At 36.8% G+C, this 2,106-nt stretch overlaps 1 protein-coding gene across 1 annotated transcript in view; it reads left to right on the plus strand.

Annotated features, from left to right (window-relative positions):
• Window positions 1-754, plus strand: part of LOC107095898 (endoplasmic reticulum-Golgi intermediate compartment protein 2-like) — a 15,821-nt gene extending 15,067 nt beyond the window's left edge. Inside the window, exons 13-15 of the mRNA XM_015392265.1 lie at window positions 53-137; window positions 302-381; window positions 454-754. Coding sequence (XP_015247751.1) covers window positions 53-137; window positions 302-381; window positions 454-528 — 240 coding nt within the window. The 3' untranslated portion in view covers window positions 529-754. The remainder of the gene's footprint in view (window positions 1-52; window positions 138-301; window positions 382-453) is intronic.
• Window positions 755-2,106: the final 1,352 nt, after the last annotated feature.

The raw sequence follows: 2,106 nt of genomic DNA on the forward strand, positions 1-2,106 counted from the left end.
CAGCCACGGCGTCTCCGGCATCTTCCTCAAGTACGACACCAGCTCCCTGATGGTGACGGTCAGCGAGCAGCACATGCCGCTGTGGCAGTTCCTGGTGCGGCTGTGTGGGATAATTGGAGGAATATTCTCCACTACGGGCAAGTTTAATCTGTTAACTTTTTTTTTTTTTTCCAGTGGCCCTAATCCTCTTCCGTACCTGTTTAATGTTCCAACATCTGGATTTACATTCATTAAAACAGTCGTTTAGCATTCAAGCTTCACCATGACTTGAGATTTTCTTTTTTTTTTTTTTTCAAACCAGGCATGATTCACAGCTTCATCGGCTTCTGCTTCGACATCATCTGCTGTCGCTTCAGACTCGGGGTCTACAGGCCCAGAGAGGTGAGTCCAAACCTTCTTTCATCATTTCTGCACATTTATACAAACTTTAAAAACACACTAAATCTGTTGCAGGAGATGCAGCTGCACAACCAGATGAATAATCTGAACAATCACCAAGCTCCTTTTCTGCTGGAAAACCCTCTTTAATCTCTGTGATTATAACATGCTTATTTTGGGATTATAACATCATCTGGTTTAAATCTAAGCTGAACAGGTGTGTTTCACGTCAATAAAACCCAGAACTTTCATTTGTAAACATATGCTCCCAGACGGTTTTAAATGTGTTTTTAGTTGTTGTAAATGTGAGTTCCGAATTATGTCTGTGCTTAAAACCAACCTTTGTGTTTTATTTTAAAGAGAATAAACTCCAATGAACCAGAAGATGCGTCTTCTCATTTTTTTTTAGGTTTCCTAATATCAGAGCTTTGGTCCAGAAACACACTGGAGCTTTAAATCCCTTAAATCCTTTTCCCTGCAGCAAACCCAGGTGCTTATTGCGAGCGGGGGGGTTCATGCAGACTCCTGCTGTAAAGCTGGGATTATTGTGCTTTGATTGATGCAGAGCAGGTGCAGCAGCAACAGTCTGACAAAATGCAAACTGTTGAGGCATTAAATAAACTCACCGTTTGCTTTTTTTCCTCCCTTTCAGCTAATTCAGGTAAATAAATGTTTAAATTTAAATTTACAGTCATTTTTGCTATTATTCAACGCTGCACTTTTAAAAAAAGATGAAATTGTCCAGAGAGCTGTTCCAAATGAAATTTCTTTTTGTTTTACACTTGTGTAAACAAAATGACAAATAAAATCTGTCTAAGTCTAAATAAATCCCTCTAAAAGGATTAATTTAAACATTTTTTCACGTTAAAAAATCTGGCTTGTTTCTGTTGTTAGCCCCTTTAATTAGGACAATCCTTTATAACAAAACTGATGGCAAGATGGAGCGGGGACCCCCTAATTATATATATTGTATGAAATAGTGTTAAACTGGTCCTATAGTCACTCTATTACAGATGGATTAATGTAATGAAAGTAATTTTTCCCTGGGATTATTAAAGTATTTCTGATTCTGCTTCCTGGTTGATGGGACAGGTGTTGTGAATGAAACGGTGCCCAGATTAAAAGAGCTCCTGTGTGTCGCTGAATGTGAGCATTGATGACCGAAAGACATCTTCTGCCTCCATTTATCTGTTTAATACAGTGTGTGGAAAATTATGTTAATGTGGATTTAAACAAATTTCATTATTAAAAAAAAAATTGCAGGGGGAATATAAAAAAAAAAGTCTAATCAACCAAAACTTTCGCAACCCCCATGCAGTACCTCCATGGACCCCCTAGGGGTCGCGGATATGGAAGTAAATCTGTGTCGCTGGGATTTGAATTAAAAATGCTTCTGAAATTTTAATGTATGTTTGTACTTACTGTTTCAGTGTTAAAATATATTCAGAACACATTTTTGACCTAAAAAAAAATTCATTGTCATTATTTCTACGTTATTTTCTCTTCAAGCTAAAAATTCACGTTACTATTTCAAAGGGATTACATTTTCAATACTTATTTTTCAGTTAAATTTTTCAGTGTTAAAAAAATCTGCATATAAAACAATTCAACCTTTCAAAATTCAAAATTAATATTTTCAGCCTCCTGAGATTCAACTGGCTGTCACGATTTGGTGGTGTTGGTAGAGGACCCAAATGCAGAGACGAGTTGGTTGAGATGAATTTAAGT

Source organism: Cyprinodon variegatus, unplaced genomic scaffold (assembly GCF_000732505.1).
Source record: "Cyprinodon variegatus isolate N-32 unplaced genomic scaffold, C_variegatus-1.0 Scaffold583, whole genome shotgun sequence".
Classification (NCBI taxonomy): Eukaryota; Metazoa; Chordata; class Actinopteri; order Cyprinodontiformes; family Cyprinodontidae; genus Cyprinodon; species Cyprinodon variegatus.